Source organism: Poecile atricapillus, chromosome 2, assembly GCF_030490865.1.
Source record: "Poecile atricapillus isolate bPoeAtr1 chromosome 2, bPoeAtr1.hap1, whole genome shotgun sequence".
Taxonomy (NCBI): domain Eukaryota; kingdom Metazoa; phylum Chordata; class Aves; order Passeriformes; family Paridae; genus Poecile; species Poecile atricapillus.
Genome location: NC_081250.1, coordinates 46,897,928 through 46,920,072, shown reverse-complemented (window position 1 = coordinate 46,920,072; position 22,145 = coordinate 46,897,928). Strand labels below are relative to the sequence as shown.

The following is a 22,145-nucleotide window of genomic DNA, read 5'->3' as shown; positions in this document are numbered from 1 at the left end:
TATTTGCTGTAGTATAGTTTGCTTGTTATGAATCTATTCTAGTTTCTTGCAGCAGGTTTTGTAATTATGTATTAAGTGTTGAGTTGAGTTCTCAACCTGTAGAGTTCCTTGCTCGGAAAACCTGTGTTCTGCTTTGAAAATCGTATTTGTTGTTTGTGTGTTATTTGGATGCTTATACTGGCCTCAGTCTCACATATGGACTTGGATTTCTGGAAGCTTTTAATTACATTGTTCATCAAATTAGCCTAAAATGGGTCTTCCTTATGTCGTAAAATGAACATACTGTGAAACAGAAAGGAGTGACTCCTACTGCTCTCTGTGTTCTGTTGCCTTATGTGAAAATTGTTTGTAGTATACTGCCAGTGATTTATTTATTGCTTCAGTCTCTTGTCATTCACAGTTTCGCATTGGTTTTAATTTAAAGAGGCTTAGAACCGAATAATACAGAATCTCCTTACTCATTCAGGAGAAAAGTAGTCTTCCATTAATTGTACTCAAACTGCAGTAAGAGTTTTTATGTTGGCAAGTTTTGCTAGTACTGGGTGAAATATATTGATATCTCAGGTTGTATTGATTATGGAAGATTTTTTAATAAATAAATATATGATGCAATAGGCTTACCAAAAGGAAAAACCTCTCATTCAGGGTACTGGAATAGCTTGTTATTACATTGCCTGAAAATGTGCATTACTTTTTTTTTATTAGGGAATTCTTGAATGGAGTCCAAAAGTCTTGAAAAGGCGCAAAAGAGAATTCTATGTATGGGTAAGGAATTTTGTGTATTTTGAATTACAGAGAAAAACTGTGACCTTTTTTTTGTTTTTGTCAAATACAGAAACGACTTCTAGTTTCATTTCTAGTAACTGAAGATCAAGGAATGTAGCTGAACTACTATCTGTAATAAATTGTCAATGTTCCCAGCAATTAGTCTTGAATTCCCGAAGAAATAAAGACAGCATTAACAGACATTTATATCAGAAAGCTGAAATAGGCTTTAAATGGCAACACGTTTAATTTTAAATTGCCAACATGTTTACAAAAACCTAAGATCTGTATGGAAATCCTTTTAAAGTAAAGGTCAATTTAGAAAAAGCAAGTGAAAGTCTACAGTGCCTGCAGAAATGGAGATTAAGATACTGCATTAGATACTCACTAAAACGTGGATATCTATATTATTTTTAAAGGATATTTTTATGACAGCAGCAAACATCTTAAAATTAGGCATAAGGAATCAAGCCAGAGTAAAAACACTGTGAGGTGTGTATGTGAGTTGGAGGGTAGTAGAAGTCATGTCCAAACAGGGAGAACGTTTCCAAAACTATTATGAATAAAATGTAACACTGTAGAAGACATGAGAAGCGACTTGCTGCTTAAGATATAATGCTAACATGGAAAAACACCTGAAATGGGAGCATACCAAGACTATGCTTGACTTAAGACAGGCATTCGTATTAAGTGAAGGGTAAGCTGTTAGCAAAACTGGATGAAATTTATATAGTTATTATAAAGGAATTAGAATAGGAAGGAATTAAAGTATTTATAGCAAATTGCAGTGCATGTATACATGCCTGGCTGTAGTACCAGGGAAAATGAGAGTGTAGGCAGATTTCATGTCAGTTTTCTGAAATGGAGATCCATTGTGGAACAGCAAACTAAAAAATCTGGGTTTTGTAAAAAATAAAAATAAATCAATAAAAACTTGATACGACGAGGAAGGTGTTAAGCTCTATGTATGTGCAGCATAATGAGAGACATCTCATGCAGCCTTTGTGGAAGGAAGTCATGCCTTGCAAAAGTGTTTGACTTCTGTGAAAGATGGAGATAAGGGTGTGTGGGTGAATGTAATGTACATAAATTTCAGGAACTTTTTGGAGAAGCTGTCTAACTGGAGCTATAAAAGAAATTAAACTCCATGAGATAAGATATGAATGTTAGAAGGTCAGAAAAAAGGGCAGGATTAAATGGTGAGTTTTCAAAAGTCCACCATGACCCTAAAAGTGTGTATAAAATAATTGTTCCCAAATAAAGGTGGAGTTTGCATTTACATTCAGCAGAGAAATCTCAGTATTCTTACTCAAAGTTCTCTGAACACACCAATTCATTACTGAGCAGGCACCAAATAGAAGATACTTGATGGAAATCACAGAGAAGGACCTGTAGAGAGAGCAGAATTTTTTTTATTTTATTATTTTGTAAATTCATATGTAACATTGTAAATACTGCATGTAATCTCAGTCATGGTGTTTTACCTAAAAAAAAAATTTAAAAACTAGAATGCCTTCTCCCAAAGTCTACTACCATTAAGTAGAGTATGAAGATAATTATTAATGTAGATTCACCAAACAGCTGAGATTTTAAAATATGTTAGAATTCTACATCTTGTAAAATAAAGGTAAATATGACAAAGCCAGTGAATAAAAGTAGAATATAATTATAGTTTTTTAGTGCCTGTTACGCTAGAAGCAATAAATTTATAAGGAATAAGAAAATCACTGCAGAAGAAAAGTCCCAGAGGCATTCAGTAAAGGATTAGGATAGATACCTTCTAGGTATTTAGGTTTCTTAGCAGCCATGAAATGAGACGATTGAATGCAGCCCTTCTTCACATGAAAGCCTTGGTTACATTAGGGCAAAGATCAGTTTTTTGTTGCATTCTCTTTAAAAGCGTCTGCTGTGAGTCCCAAATACAAGATACTGAGACAGGTTGTCCTATTCAGTTGATCAGTTTTATAAAGAATTAGCTAGATTAAGCTACACTGCCAAGAATTTAACCTTCCTGGTACAGGAATGAACTTGATACATAACTAAAAGCAGTAACTGTACATACTTTGTTTATATTTCCATCAGCTTCTAATCTCAGACCATCTTGAGATGGTGCTATAAATCAGTGAATTCCTCCAAAGATCTGAATTACCAGGCTGGCACAACCTGATAATATGGAGCAGGTCTTATCCAAAACCAATCCCTACACACTGATTTGTGCAAAACAGATGGAAAAGAGAGTGAGGCTGCTCCTTTTTAATTAACTTTGGTACCACCTCTGCTACAATGTTGTATGCAGTGGTACAGCTGTAGTGTAAATCAGTTGCACAAAATTATTTCAGCTATAACATAGGAGAGTTTGTAAGTAGTAGCTAAATTTAAGAAGCCTTTAAAAAAAGAAAAAGAAATTGTAAAAGGTCAAGATATATTAATTCCATTCTAAATATATTTTTCAAGGTCATTGAAGGGTTTGCCTGGTTATTTGGGACAGTCACCTTGAAATACCTGACTTCCCTTGTGTTCGGAATAGCTGATGATGTAAGTTCTCTCATGAGAGTATCTAGTTGGTTTCTTTCAAAAATTTTATCATTCTTAATATTTGATTTTGATGTTTTACTGATACGGTTTCCTGAATTTCCAGAATTTGTTCTGCAGAAGTGGGAGAGAGATTGTATATTTGCTTTTTCTTTCATTATATATTATCACTTTGAGATGCTATTACCAAAATTTATGAAAACACAAATATCTTTACTTTTGTCTTAGTGAACGCTCTGTGTTTGTTTTTAAATGTGGATTTATAAGGCTTTGTTTGTCTTGGGTATCATCAGCTGACACCTTTATTTACTCAGTTTGTCAGTTTATTCTTCTCTGAGACTAATTTTCAGGACAGTTTTGAAATGCTTGTCGTAACAAGTACAGCCTTTGCTGTATGTCAGCCTCTTTATCATTAAAAACCTGTCTGCAGATGTGTATCAAGGGGTGAAAGATAGGAAGGTCATGTCTTAAAATATGACTATGCAAAACTATACTCTTGTTGAATATGATCACAATGGTAATGCCCTGTATTCTGCTCTTTTCTGCTTTTTTTTTTAACACTGTACAATATGTGTTAGACTCAAAGATATTATATAATACACTGGAAGATTTTTGGTGCTCTTGTAACAATATTGTAAGTGGTACAAACTTCTAATTAAAAATATTTCTCAATACCATATAATTTCTCATATTTATACTACTTTGCTGTTGAAAATGGGACAGATTTTGCTTGCTACAGTTTGGTATCTCTCTCCTGTATATTCCACCAGGCTCATATAGGAAATATATTGAAATCTAAATTTATTGGCTACAAGGATTTTGATACATTAATGTATACCTGCGCTGCTGAGTTCGACTTCATGGAAAAAGAGGTAATTTTGTCAAAATATGTGATTTTGGAAGAGGAAACTTCTTATTTTATCTTTATTTGTTACTTAAAACATTTGAGAACCACACCTCCTCCTGCCATCATAAGTTCAAGTGCATACTTGTGGAAAGAGAAATTAATGAACTAAAGCTAAATTTAATTTGGTTTATTGCCTTTAAATGAACTTAAACTGAAGCAGGGTTGATTTTAGATCTAAGAAATGTGCTTGCTTGAATAAAAGTAGTGCTTCCTCAGGAATAAACGAAAGGTTACAGTACTGTAAACAAGATTTTATGGGGCTCTCAGTACATGGCTTTGAGAATATGGAAAATGTACTGAGAGCTACAAGGGCCTTATGTGATAGGCTTAGACTACAGAATAGCATTGAAGCTTCATAATGTGGCATTAACAGCCTTTTAAAATTTGTCGGTGCCTAGATATGCATTTAGAGTGTTCATAGGTTAGTCAACCCATAGTACTCAGATTCAAATGAGATACAATCCATTTCTCATCTTTGGATGGCATGCCAAAGAATGGGAAATTATTTACTTATGACCTTAGTATTATGTCTTTAGTATGGTTCCTTGGTAGAGTTTACATTTACATTTTAATCCAGGAAGATCTCCTTATATTAATTTTGTTAAAATGGTGATTGAAATAATTACAGATGAAGGAAAGCAATTAATGAACTTGATTTCCATTTTAGACTCCAGTAAGATACACAAAGACTCTGCTATTACCAGTTGTTCTGGTGGTTTTTGGAGTAATCATCAAAAGGGTAAGTGATTGATTTAGTGAGTCACCTTTATCTTGAACTTACATTTCAGTTTTTTTGAAGGGATTGCTATCTATCTGTCTGTCTGTCTGTCTATCTATCTAATCTATCTGTCATGGTGTCACGATCTGCCAGCACAAGCAGGAGTTGTGGGAGGTTCATTTGATCTCAGAGTGCAATAAGGACACCAAGGGATTTCAGTTTAAATCACAACAGCAATAATGTGTCTTTATTTTAGTGCAAACAGCATGGGTTATGTGATAGAGGAGAGGGAGAGAAAAAGAGGGAGAGAGGGAGAGGAATAAAGAGGCAAAGTAAAGAGAGAAAAAGGGGGAGTTATAGCTACCAACAGACGAGATGGGGTCGCCAGTGTCTTCTTCCACGGGGAGATCTCTCTCAGAAAGTAACTTGGAAAAGTCACTTTTATAGTCTGTTTCAAAGCAAGGGGCAGTTGGAAAAAAGGTGGGGAGATTTACAGACTATTGTGGTGTGACCCGTTGCTCTGGGAAGCAGCTGTCAGGTCAAGCACACCTTCAAACAATCACTTGGCAAGCATCCACCTCAACCAGGCCAGAACCCCTGCACAAAGTCCCCTGGGGGCTTCAGGGTCTTAGTCTCTGTTCATGAGATAGTCTTGGGGCAGATGAAGGAAACTTTGGACTGTCTCTTACAGATGGGAAGAAATTGATGTGATGAGTTAACCTTTGCTGACTGCCAGGTGCCTGCCAAGCCATGCTGACATTCCCCATCATATTGAGGGTAGGGAAAGAAGAGTAGAAAAATCTCATGGGTCAAGGAAAGTACTAGGGTCTCACTCTGATTCACTGTCATGAGCAAAACAGACTTGAACTGAGGAACATGAATTCAATTTTTTGAGCAGTAAAAATAGAGTAGGATTGCAAGAAGCAAAACCAAAACTAGTACCATTTTCTCCTTGTCCCCAGGCTCAACAGGTCCCTTCCATAGGCTGCAGTTGTTTCAAAAATTGGGTCAGCATAGGTCCTTTCCATGGGGTACGGTTCTTCAGAAACAGGCTGCTCCAGCATGAGTCTCCCACATGTTGAAGCTCCTGCCAGAAAACCTGCTCCTTTGCAGGCTCTTGTCCCCAAGCTGCAGTTCCTGCCAGGAACTTTTTCCTTTGTGGGCTCTCTTTGGATTGCAGCATTCTTCAAGGTATCTGCACCTGCTCTTGCATGGGGTCCTGCACAGGTCTCAGGTGAATTTCTGTCTGTTCCACCGTAACCCTTCATGGGCCTCCAGGGGAAAAAAATAAACTTAGATCACTGTGGTGTTCTCTAAAAGCTGCAATCTCATGGTTCTCATGGAGCACCTCCTTGTGCTCCTTCACTGACCTCGGTCACTTCAGGGTCATTTCACTCCCAATTTTCTTACTGCTCTCTCTTAAACGTGCTGCAGTTACCTTTTTGTAAACATGTTATCAATAGGGGTCTCACCAGTGTTGCTGATGAGTTCAGCTTTGGCCAGTGGTAGGTCTGGTTTGAAGCTGTCTGGAACTGGCTCTCTCTGACATGGGGGCAGCCCCATGTCTCTTCCTACAGAAGTCACCCCTGCAATGCCCCTGCTACTGAAACCTTGGCATGTAAACCCAGTACAGTCAGAACAAACACAGGTTTTGAAAAACATGTATTTAAAATTCTGTATTCTCTTTACAAAGATTTTTACAAAGGTCCAGCCCTAAGTCAGTGATAAAACTTGATTTGATGTTAAGCACCAAAAAAAATTCTGATATGTAGCTGATAAATACTAAAACTGGAGTTTATAACTGTTTTTGTAAATTTGATTATGTTTAATTTGTGTAAAAAGAACTTACAGTTTGCACAGGAACAGATGGGATAACTGCTAACTGCCTGGCTAATTAAACATGCTCTAAAAGAAGTTTTAGCTAAAACATTGCATGTCTTTTATCTTAGCATTATCTCAAAAAGAGATTACCCAGGTGTAGTTTAATTTAGCAAATGTTGAAAATGCCTCAAAATGTTTTTGAAAGAATGTTCATACTTTTTGTGGTCTCTTGTTTTCTTCAGGCAATTAAATATATTCTGTGGTCCTTATCTCACACAGGACGATATGAAAAGTAAGTGTTGTCTTCATTTTTAATGTAAAACTGAATTTTCTGCTGGAAGTTCATTTGCTTTGCTGTATGCTACGTAATTCAGAATTCTGCATTATGTAAGTCCTTTTCGAAAGGTTAGTTATGTGCAGTTCAGTAACTGAATGGATGTATTACAAATCGTATTTTTATATTATAGCTAAGACTAAGGTTGTCTGCTAAACCTGTTTTAGACACCTTAACCCATTTATACCTAGATTTTATATTTAATTATTTGCTTTTCTTCTCTGTTCCTAAATCAGCATTTATATGCCTTTTTTGCTTTTTACTATAAATAGTGAATGCAAATTCTTTTTCCCCATTATTTTTTTCCAGGTTGTAAAGATACCTGAGTTTCATCTCATGGAAGTAATTTTAAAAACCTGCTAAAATCAATACTCAAGATTTCCAAATAGATACAGGGATTGAGGAAAACAGTTATGATTTGCAATTTATTTCAAATCTTGCATAGAAGGGAAAAAAAATTCTTAATTCATGCTTACTGGATTAGTTGCATTATCTAATGCCATTAGAGATGATATTAAAATAAAACCAGTGCCTCTGTAGTACATAAATAATGGTGGGTTTTGGGTTGTTATTTTTTTCAGAGACGAACGTTTTAACCATGGTGAGGTAAGATTCTTTTTCTGCACAATTTCATTCCTATGTTAATGCAAATACTCAGTATTGAAAGGCAGGTTGCAGTGGGCTGATGCTGATATTTGAACCTAAGTATTTGCATCGTTATTTCCCTCCTCTTTGGTATGTCACCAGAATAAATCTGAAATGTTGAACAAAGGCATAGTCTGGCTAATGAGGGTGACTGTGCAAGAGAAGGATCTTGGGCTTTTACTGTAGCTGTTCCAAAAGACACTGAAATTAGACTGGACCTTCCATTTTCCACATGGAGGCTGAGAAGGAGATTGGTTCCTTTACTGGGGTTTCCATGAGGGATAATGTTCAAACTCTGTTTTGAGATATGCCATAATGAATGTTGTAGTACACACACGGTTCTTTTGAGTGAAACTGCTAACTAACGTAGTGTATCCCCCTCTGGAGCCCTCGGCACAGGAAGAGCATGGACCTGTTAGAGCAGGTCCATGAAAACAGAGGGATAGAACACCTCTCCTGTGAAGACAGGGTGGGAGAATTGGGGTTGTTCAGCCTGCAGAAGAGAAGGCTATGGGGAGACTTTACTGGGGCCTTTCGTTGCTTAAAGGGAACCTATAAGAAAGACGAGGACTACTTCAATAGGCCAAGGGATAATGACTTAAAATTGTGTAGATTCAGGCTAACTATAAGGAAGAAATCTTTCTACAATGAGAGTGGAGAAATACTGGGATCAGGTGGCCCAGAGAGTCGGTAGATGCCTGTCATGGTTTAACCTCAAGTTGCCTTAGAAGAAGTTTAGATTGGCTATTAGGAAAAATACCCAAAAGTATTGTCAAGCAGTGGGATGGACTGCTCAGGGAAGGAGTTGAGTCACCATCCCTGAGGGCATTTGAAGATACGTAGGTGTGGCACTGACGTCATGGTTTAGCAGTGGACTTGGCAGTGTTAGATTAATGAATGAACTTGATCTTAGAGATATTTTTCAAACTTAAATGATTCTATGATAATCACATAAAAGCACTGATTGCAAAATGGCTCTGATTTAGAACAGCACTTTGACAAGTAACATAGATTAATGTTAGTAGTGAGTGACATATCTGATGCTTTTTAGAATACTAAAACAAGCTGCCTCTGATTGTGTGATTATCAAGGATGATCTTACTTGCTTCTCTTACTCCATACTTGGGTATTATGGGTACTAAAAAGCAGGGTCTCTTAACCTCTATAAAGAAGTTATACAAGAAATTTTTACATATATAATTGTCTGTTAATGTCTAAGGATTTTTCAAATAGCTGGCTGCTTCTCTAGCTTCTTTTTCTTTTATTGATAATGTTTCTCCTTCCTGTTATTGCATTCCTTAGCATACTACATGCACTCTAGGTAAAAGATAACAGAAAATCATTATTATCATCTGAAATATGAATATCTTTACTTTGACTTGGACTCTTTCAGACAGACTTTAAGCTATACTGAAAATGAAGTTGTGTGTTTAAGGCAGAAATGAAAAGTATGCAGATTTGCTTCTGTGTCTTGTGGTTTCTTTTTTTCTTTTCAGCTGGTATTCCATGCATTGCAGCTGTTGGCATACAGTGTCCTAGCAATTTTAATCATGAGACTAAAGCTGTTTTTAACACCACATCTGTGTATTATGGCTTCCTTGGTGTGTTCAAAACAGGTAAGGTCTCTTTTATCCTATAGCTATCTCAGTACTTAGATTATTACACAGATATTTGTCCTAAAGCAGATTTCTCTGTGTGTAATTGCTGAATCTGAGAGTACCAGATAAAAATAAACCAGATTATATTGCCTGTCAAAAAATGGTTCCATTCTCCTCTCTTCCCAAATAAAGCTAAAGACTTGCTTTATGCAACTTGTCCAACTGCATTATTACACGAGTTAACATGCTGTGTATCAAGCTTGAGCACAGGGAGACATATCGTGGGTTTTACTGTGTTTGCACACCTCTATGCCGCTGCAAGTTTTTATTGACTATTAATTTTATCCAGTGTTTGTCTTTGTTTACATTGTTTTCACAGCTCTTCAGAGCTTATTGCCTTGCATATTTCTTGTCTATTAATTCTTTCCAGAAGTCTCGTTTGAAGTCTTGCATGTTGAAAACATTTCAGTCTTAAAAATCAAAACTCATATGCCTAACTCAGATTTAATCTTTCTACTTCAAAATAATGTATGAGATCAAATGTTACTAGATTTCCTCCAGATATGAAAGGTCTTAGAATAAGCTTTCCATGTCTCATTATCTGTGTTTTTGAGAAGTGAACATGATTAAATCTCTATTTAAATAGCTGTTCTAGAAGCTTTGAAAACTCAGCAAAAGTAGGGTAAGTAGTCCTTGCTTACTAAATAGTGTGGGAAGCAGGCAGGGAGGTACATTGAAAACTGTCTGAACAGCTGGGCCCAGAGAGGGGTGATCAGTGGTGCCAAGTCTGGTGGAAGGCCAGAAACCTGAGGGGCCAGTGCTGTGTCCAAGACTGTTCAGTGTCTTCGTTAATGGACTGAATGGTGGGGCAGAGTGTAGCCACAGCAAGTTTGCTGATGGTACAAAACTGGGAGGACCGGCAGAGTCTTTCACATGGTGCCCGGTGATGGGACCAGAGGCGATAGGCACATGCTGAAATGCAGGCAGTTCCCTCTGAACACGTGTAAACTTTCACTGTGAGGGTGGTAAGTACTAGCACAGGTTGCCTAGGGAGGTGGTGGAGAGTCCATCCTTGGAGGTATTCAGAAGCTGACTGGACGTGGACGTGGGGCACTTGTCTCTGGGTGACCATGCCAAAGCAGCAGGGCTGGATCTTCAGAGGTTCCTGTCACCTGCACTGTGATTTTGTAGAAAGCGTCTAAAGGGGAATTAGAATGGTGCAGTGAAGGCAGTTCCTGTCTGTGAACGGCTGATACCTGTGTCAAACAACTGGAAGATGAGTGAATGAGACAGATTTATGCAAAGGGAAGAAAGCTATCTCGTGTTAGGCCAGCTGAACAAATAATTGTTTTCCAGAAAACTGAACTGCTTCCTAAATGATCTGTAGAGAAGGGCAGTGCTTTATAACACTGGACAGGTTACATAGTATCAGTCTGCTTAAATGTTGTGCTCATCCCTTTCTTGATGCCTGATGTACTTGGCATGGATAAAAGTGCTGACTGTTTGCAAACATCAAATGAATCTCTACAGTTAAAATATACAATGTTAAGAAATTGTCAAAACCTCTTTCTTTAGCCACCTTGTAATTGAGTATTGGGACTTAGGAATTTATATGCTTGCTATTCTGGAAGATTCACAGGTGTTCAGTTTTGCAGCTCTTAGTTTTCTTGAAATGCTGGCATCCTCTTAGGTGGTCTAGTTGTTCAAACAATAGCAGTTGCACTGGTTATTTTTCTAAGTGAACTTTCGTAAGGTGTTTGAGTAATTTGAAATGAAGCTGCTTTTCAAAAGTCAGAGAAACAAAATGAAAAAATGTTCTTTTTACATGCAATTTCTAGATAACAATTACAATTTCAATTAATGCTGTCCAAAGTTGATTTGTTCTTAGTTCTGTTTTTAGCTGAGTTTCTTGATGGGCTTTTCTGCCCTGTTGGTTGTGGTGGTGGTAGTAGTAGTAGTTTGTAGTGAAGTTCAGAATGAAAAGTATTTATATATTTTGTGCCACTGTAAAATCTGTACTGTTTTTTTTTAGCTGCATGGCAATTTTATTTTTTTAAAGCACCTCAGTAATAGGATTTCAGTAGTTCTTCCTGGATTGTTCTGGGATTTTAGTACTGCAGCTGAGGTCATCAGGCCAGTTAGTGAATGCTGGTGCTTTTCATAATTGTTGTGTGTTGGATCTTAGAGGAAGCCATGTGTCATAAGTGTGTAAATACTGGAAGGGAGGATAGGTTCAGAGTATTTTGTCAATATTTTTTTCTCTGCTGCTTCCAAGTGTATTTTGGCCCTTTGGTTGTTCCTACTGTAGAGTGAGAGCAAGCTTCCAAGGGAGCTGTAATTGCAGATGATAACCTGTTCTGGGAGCTGCCCCTGTTGGACCAGATGACTCCCAACAATTCCTTTGTTCATTGCAGCATCATGGAGGCATAGTTGGCTTGAAAGAAATAGGTCATGAGTGCTAGGGAAGGGCTTTAGATTGCTGTAGGTCAGACATTTGTTTTGTGCAGAAGGGGATAAATGACCAGCAGCCATATATAATACAGCCTGGGAATATCCTGGCCCTGGCTTGGGCCTTAGGAAAAGTGTTTAAGTGAGCCCAACTTTAAGGGGAGCAGTGTAATTGAAAATAAAATCGATTTTCTTGTCCTGTTATTAGTGAAGGTTTTTTTGCCTGTTCTGTGTGTTCCCTAGGTTGGTGCTGATTGATACCCATAGAAGACAAGCTGGATTTTTTTCTAGTCTGACAGATGTGTGCTTGCTTTAGTAGGGAAAGGCTGATAATCTTCCAAGTAATACAGCATGGCTTCAGCATGTGTTGTGGTTGGACACTGGACCAAAGCCAGGCACCCACAAGAGTCTCTTGCTCACCCTCCCCTGTCTCAGCTAGGCAAAGGGGGGAAAAGGAAAAAAAGTTAACAAAAGATTCATGAGTGACACAAGGACTGGGAGAAATACTTAATGGGCAAAATATTTCAAGGTTCAACTTTAGTTATGAAGTGAAATTTATTACTAACGGAATCAGGGGAGGATAATGAGAAGTAAAATAAGCCCTTAAAACACCTTTTCCCCCCCAGCCCCTTCCTCTTTCCCACCAGCAGTGCAGGGAGACAGGGCATGGGGATTTTGGTCAGTTCATCACCAAGATTTTTCTTCCGCTGCTCGGGGAGAGGAGTCCTTCCCCTGCTGCACCATGGGTCCCTCCCACAGGGACAGTTCTCCATGAACTGCCCCGGTGTGGATCCACTCTCATGAGCAGCAGCCAAACTGCACCTGCTGCAGTGTCAGTCCCAGGGGCACACAGTCCTCCCCGAACTGCTGCAGCATGGGTCTCTTCCCACAGGGTCCAGTTCTCCAAGGACAGGCTGCTCCAGCCTGGAAGCAAGGCCCTCTCTCTACCGGGTCTCCCACTGGATCACAGCCTCCTCCAGGCACCCACCCACTCCAGTGTGGGCACCTCCCCCAGGGGCTGCAGGTGATGTAACTCTGCATGCCCCGTGGATCCCCATGGGCTGCAGGGGCACAGCTGCTGCACCATGGTCATCACCACAGCCTGCAGAGGAATCTCAGCTGTGGCACCTGGAGCATCTCCTGCCCCTCCTTCTCTACTGGCCTTGGTCTTGCCATGTGGTTTCCCTCACATGTTCTCACCCCTTCTTTGACTAGAAGCAAAACCCATGGCTTTTGTTTTGATTTTCTTCTTAAATATGCCATCCCAGAGGCATTACCAGCCTCTCTCATTGGCCCAGTTTTGGCCAGCAGCATGTCCATCTTCAGAGCCATCAGCCATTGGTTCTGCCAGACATGGTGGGAAGCTTCCAGCAGCTCCAAGAGCCGTCTTTGTGGCCCCCTGCTACCCAAGACCAGGCTGTGCCAATCCAATATGGCACGATAGGGTGGCCCATAAGGCTACTGAGCCACTACTGAGCAGATCACTTCTAAGACTTAAGCAAGCAATAAGAAAACCTTTTGTTTTGGTTCTTGTTTTGGTTGATTTTTTTGTTTTGGTAGGGTCAGGAAAATATCAAGTGGTTTTCAGTGTGTTTTTTCTATCCTACTGGCTGCTGAGGAGTAGTTTTTTGAGGCTAAAAAAATCTGACTGTATGTGCAATACTGATCCAGAATTTCTTGGATGGAAGAAGATGAGAAGGGGAAGATGGGACTTGTGACCAAAGTATTGATTAACACTTGGTACACTTTATCATTGGATAAAATTTTAGGTGTTTGAATGGAATATTAGTTAATAAGTGACAATTTGGTTTTGGTTTTTGGTTAAATCTCTAGTTTATTTGGAGGTTAAAAATTATTATTTGCACATGGAAAAGATATTTTGTATGTTGTGTTCTTTCAGCTCATTGCATGAATCCCTGCACTTTTCATTTTTTCATTACCAGCAGCTTGTGGCAGCTGATGGGCAATAAAAACGATAATGTTCTTTTACTAATAAAGAATATTTTCATTGTCTGGAATCCTTTCTGATGAAAAGAAGAGACCTAATGTTGATTTTCACTGGAAAGTAATTCACTTCACAATATATTTTCAAGAAAGGATTTTTTTAATGAAATAAAAATATAAAGTGTCTGCATCTTTGCAAAGGGAGTAACTCCTTTGTTCTGTACAACTGTATTTTAAGTGTTAGAAACCTGTGATTGGAAACTTTAGTTCTCTTAAGTTGAACAAAGAGGAGTAATTACATTATGGATCAGTTCATTTTTGTTGTTTAGTTTACTGTTTGTGCTTCAGGTTTCTTATATCCACTGTTGTTTCTGTTCAGACTTTTTGATCATTTACAGTCACACATTCCTCTTTGTTTTCTTGTTATCCTGAGTGGAAATTTTGAAAACAAAATAAAATAGCTGGAGAAAGACTTACAGAATTCATTTGGGAAAAAAAAACCAAACCTAAAACCTTGAACTGATATAAAAACACATAAGTAACAGCATCTGATGAAAGAAATGCTTCTTTTGCATTTATTCAACTATTCTATGCTCTTTATGTAAACAAAATAGAGCTAAATTCAGAGACTTTGAACATCAATGAGGTTTTATGAAAGCGTGACAGTAATGTAATTTTCTTTGATTTTAAAAGCTGTGGAACTGTCAAAGTTCTAACATGTCCATGAAGTGACATTTTTGTAACTGTTGGTGAAAAAGAGGTTTGCTCATGTAGAGAAGCCTACAGATGAATTCATTTCTCTTCATCCTTCCAGATCCACACAGTGGTCAGGCCTCTGTGGGATATTAACTTTCCCTGGATAGTATTGGTGTTCTTCTCAGAGTGTTTAGTGAGTCTTTAGGGATGAGACTAGAGTACACTGTATTTTTGGAGAGGTGGCTGGAGAATTATAATAATCTGAGGTAGTTTGTGGTTAGTTGGTAAGAAAGATAACACACGCTACCTCATTGGTGTAGTCAGCCTAATGGGAGCTTCTGCTGAGAGAGTTGATTTTATTGTTTCATGCTTTAATTTTTTTTTAAAAAACAACAGGTAATGGTACTATGAATGAAATGCATTTATTTAGTGTAGTTTCATATTTTTGAAGTGTAAAGCCTTCTAATTAAAAATAGCTTTATTATGTATTCTTATATATATATATTCTACTTATAAATTACTTAATTTGTACTTTCTTACTTAAGTTTTAGTTCAGGAATGAATGAGATGAAGTGTTTCTGCTCAAACTAAGCTTCAACACAGCAAATTTAGTACTACTTTTTAACTGCCCATTTTCATGTATATATGAATATTTGCTTAGAGCCTCCAGCAAATTGTCTTTAGGAAACAAGGCAAGAGCCAGTTCAAGAAAAGAAAGAGTAGAATATAAAGCAGTATTAAACTTATTATCCTCCAAGTCTGTTTTTCTAATATGTTTCAGGAGTTTGCAGTACAATCTCTACTCTGTATACTACAGATAAAAACTTTAGATGTAAATGGGAGAAAAAATACTGTAAAAGTCCAGTTAGCTTTATTGAATAATCTTTATTTTCAGATTTTCACTTTTGAGCTCTAGCTTTAACAGTTCGTATTAATGTTAATATTTTTCTTTTTTTTTTATTTCTTTAGAATTGCAAATGTAATGTGCAATATTTGTTAAACATGAATAATTCTTAGGAATTATATTCTGAAATTTAATATGTATTGTATATAATATTTTATTCTGAACTATGTTATAATACTATGAATTATAGTCTGAAGTTTAGTGGAGAAGAAATAGCAGAGATGTTTCGTAGTGCAATATATATATATATGTTAGGTTCCTCACAGAGAAATAAAAATAAATTGTTCTGCATACAACGTTACAGAATTGTTGTCTAGGAATTAACTGATTCTTGCATTTCAGTTGTTTGGATGGCTCTTCTATAAAATCCAGCCCAAAACATTGGTCTTTGCTATTTTAGCATTGATGACAATAGAGGGATCTGCAAACCTTCGAACTCAGTGGAACATCATGGGAGAATTTAGCAATTTGCCACAGGAAGAACTTTTAGAGTGGATAAAAGTCAATACCAGACAAGGTAAACTATTCATTAATATGGGATGTCCCCATTTATTGTGAGGTCAAACCATGGAACCTGTCACAAATGACTGCAGAGGTGACTGCTACTGTCTGTGGCTCTGGCATGTCTGCTTGTCCACATAAAAGCTAGGTCCAGTGGAAAAAAGCACCAAAAGCTGGCTTTGTTAGATTCCAGGCTACTGATCTGGAGGTTCTAACCACTAGTGGAGTATTTTCAACAAAAGTATCTTTTCCAAGTCAAATTAAGATAGATTTTTACTTAAATTACACTGGTCCTCTATGTGGGTCCATGATCACCATTTTGCAAGAAGAGAATTAAAAATGCCTAAGTGTGTTGTTTGCTGTACCCCTCCTTTTCCTAAAATGTGTCAGAAAACTGGTTGGAAGCAATGTTCAGCTACATTTTTATGTTAAAGCTGTAGTGGACTGAAATTTTATTGCCCATTTAACACTGGTGAAAGAAGTGACAAATAAAAGTGTGTTGTTATAATGAGTATGTTACTCTACTAATTAAAAAAAAAAAAAGCTTTAAATCTCCACTTTTAGATGCTTAGTTATCTAGTAGCTTATATTCAAGGTTAAAAAAAACCCAAACTAAAACTGATTTTGTGCATTTCCTGTTGATGTCACATATAGCCTTTTAAAAAGGAGTAGCCTACCCACTTCATGATTTTTCTACAGGATTACTGTTCAGACGTTTGAATTGCTTCTCTAACTGTTTGATTCCTCATTTCAAAAATGCCTTTGATTGTGTATTTCAGATGCAGTTTTTGCAGGAGCAATGCCTACAATGGCAAGTGTTAAATTGTCTACACTTCGTCCTATTGTAAATCATCCTCACTATGAAGATGCAGGATTAAGGTAAATTTTGCAATTGAGATTTTAGTTGCATCTGCTCTTGATTCTCATAGTGTTTGTAATACACAGTAGGAAGGGCATCATGTTATATTGTAAAATTTGTTAAAATCTCATAGACTTGGATTTGTTATTTCAGTCAGATTGAAAACACATGCATTATTTCTTGAGGATTTGTCTTCATCAGACTGTATATACTCTCAAGGGACAGATATGACTTCAAACTAACATCCAAGAAAATCAGAATTAAATTATGGAATTGGATTTCATCTGTACAATTATATCCTTTCTTCATTCTAGTTACTCCTGATATTGTAGACAGATATTTATTTTTTTTCCAAGATAGCTATTTATTTCTGTTATCCTTCTGTGATTGGCTGTCATTTTTTATGATAATGGGTTAATTATTGAAGCTGAAATTTTGTAGTGGAATTACTAAGATTTGTACTCTTCTTGTTTTCAAAATCAGGATATTTTCCTAAATTTAAATTGATTTATCTGCAAAGGTCATTAATTTTTTTTACTAAATTTAATAGTGTCACATCATTTTTTTTGTTAATTTGGTGAAACTACTTAAATCCAACACAACAAGAAAGCAGTAAGATAGAGGGGGTTAAAAGAGAAAGGGCAAGAATTCATTCTACATGCCTTATGTCCTTAGTTTTCTGTCTGGCATTAACTGTCTGGCTTTAACTTTTGGTCAGCCCTGAATTGGACAGTGGGACTTGGATGATCACTGTAGTCCCTTTCAGCTGAAATATTCTGTCCTAGTTACAAAATCAGGGACAGGGTGTTTGGGGAAAAATAAGGTACAGGCAGCACTCCTATTAAGTATCAGAAAATGAACAGGCTTTAACGGCATCATGCTTTGCACATGCAGAGTATATTAGTGGATGTGGTATGGACTGGCCTGGTTTTGAGGGACCTTGAAGGTCATCTGGTTCCAAAACAGGATCATGGTGTCCAAGGGCTGATTTTGCTTGATCGCTGTAGGCAGACTCCAGGTATATTTTGAAAATGCTCTGCATTTCAAAATGTCCCAGCAAGGGCAGTGTGACCACAGTGACACACGGTGACGGAGATCTTTTGTGGAGAGACTCACAGAGGATTGATTCCTCCTGGTCAACCCAGTCCAAGTGAGGTTGTTTCTAGCCTTGAGTATTACATGGTGAATGCATTGCTTTGACATCTTTATACTTTCAGTTCACAGTACCCATAGATCTTGTTATAAAGTTGTCTCCTGCTGCAGAAAAACCAAAGGGCTGTATTACTTGTTCTTGGAATCATTATATTTGTGAAGACGTAATGATACTTAAGCAAGTGGCACTATTAATGTAAACCTTGGTTTAGCATAGTTACCTTGTGAAATAAAAAGCCTTCCTCTCCAGTCTAAGGTTAAAGCTTTACATTTTCATGCTCTATTGCAGCTAACCCTTAGATTTTTCTTTTTGAAGGGCCAGAACTAAAATAGTGTATTCCATGTACAGTCGAAAACCTGCAAGCCAAGTAAAAAGAGATTTAATAAAACTAGGAGTGAATTACTACATCCTTGAAGAGTCATTGTGTGTAAGCAGAAAAAAGTAAGTAATCTCCCTCTTTCTCACAAGAATGATCCACCCCTCAAATATGTAGTCTAAGATTCTTATCAAGTTTTGAAATGTTGATTTGTGCTTTATTAAAAGTGTTCAAAATGCATTTTTGTCCAGAATCTATAGATAGTAGTTGGTAAAATTGACTTTACCCTCATTAGCAACCCTGTGTTCTTTGTGTGAACCTGGAAAGCTGTGTTGTATGGTTTAAACTTCACTGGAAAACAAAGAAGTCATTACAAAGGAAAGAAGTAACTATTCTCTGATGGCAAGAACAGATGTATGTGTATAATGAAAGCCTAGTATGAATAAGGTGCAGAGTAAAAGATAGAGCACCAAAATGTTATGACCACTAATACTCACTAAAAATTTTATCACATTTAAGATGTTCCTCAGAAAGAGCTATGCTTTTTCTTCCCCCTCCTCTCCCCTTGGTGTCTCTTTCTGGCCTCCAGAACACAATTTTAATTTTATTTTATTTTCATTTAGAATAAAATTAAATATATCTCTTTAATTTCTTTGCTATTCTCTTTCATAAAATTAGAAAATTCTGTTATTATAACTTTGAAAGGCAGCTGTACAGGGAATTGATGTTGGCTGTGATCTTTTATAAAAAGCAAGGAGTTACTACTTTTTGAAGGTGTTTTATTTCCTGAATTTTCTTTTGAAATGTTAGCAATATGTATACCACCTTCCATTTTATAGGAAGATTTAAGGGTCACTGGTAATGTATAATGTATTGCATAATTTGTGTTGTTTTATGTGCTTCCTCCTCCAAATTAATTCTTAATTAATTACATAACCACAAAAGCCAGATGCATTTTACAGATTCTCAATACTATTTTTAAATTACTACTGTATTTATTGATTTTGTAATCTGGTAATATTTCCAGTATAAAGAACAAACTTAAAAAATACAGATGACACAATCAAGTATTCATCGGGCACTGTGAAGCAAGCTTTGTGGGTTTTTTATGGTATTTCTTCATTTCTCTTTTTGTATTCCTATTTTTCAGGCCTGGCTGCAGCATGCCTGAAATTTGGGATGTCGAAGATCCTGCTAATAGAGGAAAAATTCCTTTATGTACCCTTATGAGCAAGGATTCCAGGCCATATTTCATCACAGTATTTGAAAATAGCAATTACAGAGTCTTGAAGATTCCAAAGGAATAACATTTCAATGCAATGAAGCATCAGTCTTTCAAATCTTTAAACTAGTAACTGTAAGAATTCTAAATCAGAAATACCTTTTTTACTAGACTTAAAATGGAAAAATGTGTATTTTATTTTTTACCATTTTAAGTGAATTCTGATTATAGAAGTATCTTAAACCTAACAGTTTGGATTTCTATTTCAGGGTCAGTCCCTTGAGATTTGCTATGCAAATGATTATATGTTTGCACATTTTATTTAACACTGATCCAAAAAGAGCTAAAAGTAGCTATGGAAAAGTTCGTAGGTGGACTTGAAACTTCATTTTTCTTGGTGCATGTTATTGGATTCCTATTGATATTAAAAAAGAAGACTAATAAGGGTAATATTTGCAGTAAGCAATAGTTTAGCTTCTCAGTGTCCAAGGGTTTTTAGCATTCATATGCATTCAGAATAAGCTGGCATAATATACATTAAATTTTTAAGGGAAAATGCTTTATTCAGGAAAAAATCTGTCATAGCCTTAGAAAGATACTAAAATAAATCCTTCACTGCCTTAACTAGACCTTCAGCGCCTAACTTGATAAGAAATTACTTTCAAAATTTAATGCCCTTTTTCCTTTCCCCATATATTAGATCCTGCCTGGACTTTTTCATCAGCATTAAAGAAAAATGAAATTTATCCCAGTTGTGCTATGGGTGTAGTCAGTTGTGTGGGTATAGTAGCTCCAGCATTATTAAACTGGTTCTGCTGCTCTTCTGTCATCTTGATGTCACACCAGTATTATAATTAGATAATAGAGATCTCACTTTCCGAGATACCCAGTGCAAAGACACCCTTTAGTCGTTTAACTGACTCAGTAGAATTTTTGTATGTTTGTTGCCATTGAGAGCAATCACAGTAATTGTGATTCTACAGCATCATATGACTTCTAAGGTCTGATGTTTCACCGTGTATCATTCATGGTTTGGATTTGTTCCAACTCAGTTTTTTTTGTTCACATCGGTCTATTGGTATGACTGGTCTTTTTAGCCCGAATAGCATCTAGTGATCCTGGATGTTCCAGGGCATCATCCATCACGCCTGTAACAGTGTCAATTAAATGGGAACCTGTGATAAAATAGTAGTATAACAACTGATCAGTATTCTAAGACGTCTTATTTTTTTATGATCTGTTTTATTGAGAGGGTGAGGGACAATGGCTGAAAATGCATTAGCTTTTTAACTTTTACAGAATAGATTTTGGAAAAATTTCTATAAGGAAACTCAAAAAAAAAAGGGCTTTTGGGAAGTCACTTTTTAAAATGTTAATTGAATTCAAGGAAGCAGGAAAAAAGTCTTTATATAAACATTGTGACTAGTGTTTCGGCACAAAAAGGTACTGTATTTTTATGAAGTTTATGCCAACTGTTGACATGTACTTATGTGGTTAAATAAAAAAGAGAAAGATGGAAATTGTTCTCATGTTTCTGGTAGGTGTTACACTTCTCTCATGTCTGTTAAACTGAAGTTTAACACAGTTACCACTGCAGATACGATTGAAGCTGAACTTTCAACTAAAAAAATGCACAGAAGGGCTGCAGATGATTAAACCAAACTCACACACCTCTTTCTGGCTTCCTTTTTATTCAAAATATCAGTGCAGGAATATGTGAAAAGACTGGTGGAATAAAGAAACATTAGAAAGGTAAGGTTCAAAGATGTACTTTAAAATTAATTTTAAAATGTTCATCATTTGTTGAGGAAGTGACTGTTATTCAGTACATGGCCAGACACTGCAAATTTTCATCTCCAGGGATATTATGCTGTCCCTCTCTTTGAACTGCTCTGAAACCCAAATACGTATTTTCATCTGTTTGATATTGATGTGATAAAATTTAGTAATGATTGTGAGGAAGAAGTATGTGAATTCTAGAATCAGGTGTCTTGTGAATTTGTCATCTTAGTAATTTGATGTCAGCTTCAAAGGAAAGAATTTTTGTTAAAATAACACAACATTTAACATAGGAGCACCTCGTTAGCATTACACTTATCACTGCAACCTCAACCAGAAAACACAAGTTGGAGGCTTCTTAGCTCTCATTGAAGTTGCTTTTCTCTTTGCAAGATCTTAATCGAGGAATGTGTAACACAATAATGTTAATACATGCAGGCCTTGAAGTAATTTAGACATGGGACTGGAATACTTCCATATGTGAAGGCAGTTTCCATTACGTTTTAATAATACGGGATCATTGTGCTGATTTTGGCTTTGGGCTGTGTTTTGGCAGAGCCAAGGTGTACTGCCACACTGGCCAGGAAGTTTGGGGGTGTGTGGGAAGTGGGGAGGAGACACAGCCGGGACAGGTGATCCAAACTGACCAAAGGGGCATTCCAGACCATCTGACATCATGCTTAGTGTGTAATAAAGTGGGGAGAGGGAGGAGGAAGGGAGGGATGTTTGGAGTGATGGTGTTTGTATTCCCAAGTTCACCACAGTGTGGGATGGGGCCCTGCTCTCTCCAGAGATCACCGAACACTTGCGGGCCCATGGGAAGTATTAAATTAATTCCTTGGTTTTTGCTTGTGTGTGCAGCTTTTGCTTTCTATCTTAAACTGTCTGTATCTCAACCCATGAATTTTCTGGCTTTTGCCCTCCTGATTCTCTCCCCTGTCGTGCTGGTGGAAGAGTGAGCAAGTGCCTGTGTGGGGCTTGGCTGCTTGCTTAGGTTAAACTA

General features: G+C 37.0%; 1 protein-coding gene across 2 annotated transcripts in view; it reads left to right on the top strand.

Moving 5' to 3' along the window:
- DPY19L1 (dpy-19 like C-mannosyltransferase 1) overlaps positions 1-20,883 on the top strand; it is a 46,874-nt gene extending 25,991 nt beyond the window's left edge. For both annotated transcript variants that reach the window (XM_058833188.1, XM_058833187.1), the window contains 11 exons: positions 706-765; positions 3,220-3,300; positions 4,068-4,169; positions 4,872-4,943; positions 6,986-7,035; positions 7,659-7,683; positions 9,219-9,338; positions 15,655-15,829; positions 16,593-16,692; positions 18,141-18,266; positions 19,292-20,883. In XM_058833188.1, coding sequence (XP_058689171.1) covers positions 706-765; positions 3,220-3,300; positions 4,068-4,169; positions 4,872-4,943; positions 6,986-7,035; positions 7,659-7,683; positions 9,219-9,338; positions 15,655-15,829; positions 16,593-16,692; positions 18,141-18,266; positions 19,292-19,448 — 1,068 coding nt within the window. In that variant the 3' untranslated portion in view covers positions 19,449-20,883. The remainder of the gene's footprint in view (positions 1-705; positions 766-3,219; positions 3,301-4,067; positions 4,170-4,871; positions 4,944-6,985; positions 7,036-7,658; positions 7,684-9,218; positions 9,339-15,654; positions 15,830-16,592; positions 16,693-18,140; positions 18,267-19,291) is intronic.
- Positions 20,884-22,145: the final 1,262 nt, after the last annotated feature.